The following is a 2305-nucleotide window of genomic DNA, read 5'->3' as shown; positions in this document are numbered from 1 at the left end:
GACCAATGAGTGCTTCTCGTGACACTCACGTGATTTGTAAACAGGAAGTGACTGATCTGTACTGCAGAGGATGAGTGACTAGAATCTAAATTCAACAAACAAAATATAATCATGTAAACTTATTTTATATGTGGTTTTGGCTATTATAATGTATCGCTTCATTCATAGTGAACCGTATCTGGTGCATTCAGACCGTTTGAGCGCTGTTTGATCAACTTTGAGCAAAAGGTTTTTATTGAAATTTATTATAAAAACAAATAATTTGAGGTCAGAGTAATGACTGTATGTGCATTTGTAATGATAGCAGTCAATTACGTGGGTGGTATGCAAAATAATGTTTTGTTTTTATTATTGAATATCATCAGATCTGGCCGTCACTGAGGAGACTGAATGAATCTTTGATCAGAGAGCAGATCTGCTGTTTTCTTCCTCATCATGGTGGACTTTCTGGCAGAGAACAACCTGTGTGGTCAGGCCATCCTGAGGATTGTGTCCAGAGGAAATGCCATCATAGCAGAATTACTCAGACTCTCAGAATTTATTCCTGCAGTTTTCCGACTCAAAGACAAGAGCGACCAGCAGAAATATGGAGACATAATCTGTGATTTCAGCTATTTTAAGGTACCCTAATTGTCATCTTTAATGATGTCTTCTTAAATTAACTTGATCTGGGTTTTCTAAGAGGACCAGATAGATTTACAGTAAGCAAATGATTTTGAAATGAATCTGTGTTTTCTAGGGTCCGGAGTATTATGAGAGTAAACTGGAAGCAAAGCCAGAGCTGCAGGATTTGGATGAGGAGTTTCGGGAAAATAACATTGAAATATTAACACGGTTCTACCTGGCCTTTGAGAGTGTCCATAAATATGTTGTAGACTTGAAAAGGTGTGTGTTGTTTTCAAATGCATAACATATCTGAAAATTGTGACTAAATCATTTTTATTGAAATGAGGGGAAAATTCAGATCATCTTCTAATGGCAGCTCTATTAGTATTGCAGTTATTTAAATGTATTTATTTGACATGATGTTCCTCTGTTATGCTTTGCCGCAAAGATCCGATGTAATTTTTCTCCCTAAATCAAATCTTAAATTATTTATTCATTTAAAAACAATTAATTGTTTCCTCTGAAGGTACTTGGATGATCTCAATGAAGGGGTCTACATTCAGCAAACATTAGAAACTGTTTTATTGAATGAAGATGGGAAACAGCTCCTGGTAAAGTCTAATTTCTGCTTCCCTAAGTACAGATAGGAGTTAAACAGGGTAAATGAGTTTATAAATGCATGTGATTTCTGTCAGTGTGAGGCTCTGTACCTGTATGGAGTCATGTTACTGGTCATTGATCAGAAGATGGAGGGGGAGGTGAGAGAAAGGATGCTGGTGTCCTACTATAGATACAGGTAAGACTGTATTTTACCTTATACCTTTGTATTTTTTGGAGGTGATTTGTTGGCTTCGACAGCTCACAAGCAGCTCAGTTGAGGTGAAACATCTCAACAAATGGACAAACACGTCAATGTGCTACTGAATAAACAATATTGATCATCTCCTCAGTGCTGCTCGCTCCTCGGCTGACTCAAACCTGGACGACATCTGCAAGCTCCTGCGTAGTACGGGATACTCCAGCCACCCGGGGGCCAAACGGCCGCCCAACTACCCTGAGAGCTACTTCCAGAGAGTTCCCATCAGCCCCACCTTCATCAGTATGGTGATCGGCCGCCTCCGCTCTGATGACATTTACAACCAGGCAAGACAGTGGTGTGATTTAGGTCAGGGGTTTTCAAACTGGGGGTCCTCAGAGAATTTCAGAGAAAAATAGTTTTAAAACACATATAAAAATTTATATTAATAGTAAAATTTGTTTGATAATGCTAAATTATTTTATTCTATTGACAGATAAAATGAAATCATAAAATGATCAGAAAGGTTCAGAAAAAAAAAACAATAATAAAATAAGTTTGGTAATGGCAAAATATTTAATTCTATTGACATAAAATAATTGGGAAGGTTCAGAGAAAATACTTTAAAACATATACATATATAAAAAATTAATAATAACATAAGTTTGATAATGACAAATTATTTTATTCTTTAGACAGATAAAATGCGTAAAAAACTAACTAGAAAAGTTCAAATAAAAATGTGTAAAAACTTCAGTGATAATAATAATAATGTTTGATATTGACAAATTATTTCATTCTGTTGACTGATAAAATGCAAAAAAAAAGAAACTTAAAGTTAAAAGTTGGAAAAGTAAAAAGAAAAAAATAAATAAAGAAAAATAGTGTACACACACACTCACA

The 2305-nt window shown here is 35.2% G+C and overlaps 1 protein-coding gene across 1 annotated transcript in view; it reads left to right on the top strand.

Moving 5' to 3' along the window:
• washc5 (WASH complex subunit 5) overlaps window positions 1-2305 on the top strand; it is a 13545-nt gene continuing 11240 nt past the window's right edge. The window contains exons 1-6 of the mRNA XM_016526522.1: window positions 1-70; window positions 366-621; window positions 740-885; window positions 1133-1217; window positions 1302-1402; window positions 1557-1749. Coding sequence (XP_016382008.1) covers window positions 436-621; window positions 740-885; window positions 1133-1217; window positions 1302-1402; window positions 1557-1749 — 711 coding nt within the window. The 5' untranslated portion in view covers window positions 1-70; window positions 366-435. The remainder of the gene's footprint in view (window positions 71-365; window positions 622-739; window positions 886-1132; window positions 1218-1301; window positions 1403-1556; window positions 1750-2305) is intronic.

The sequence above is a fragment of the Sinocyclocheilus rhinocerous genome, unplaced genomic scaffold (genome assembly GCF_001515625.1).
Source record: "Sinocyclocheilus rhinocerous isolate Xijiao unplaced genomic scaffold, SAMN03320098_v1.1 scaffold1084, whole genome shotgun sequence".
NCBI classification, from domain to species: domain Eukaryota; kingdom Metazoa; phylum Chordata; class Actinopteri; order Cypriniformes; family Cyprinidae; genus Sinocyclocheilus; species Sinocyclocheilus rhinocerous.
The sequence above is the reverse complement of the archived record's forward strand: the minus strand, read 5'-3'. Positions and strand labels throughout refer to the sequence as shown.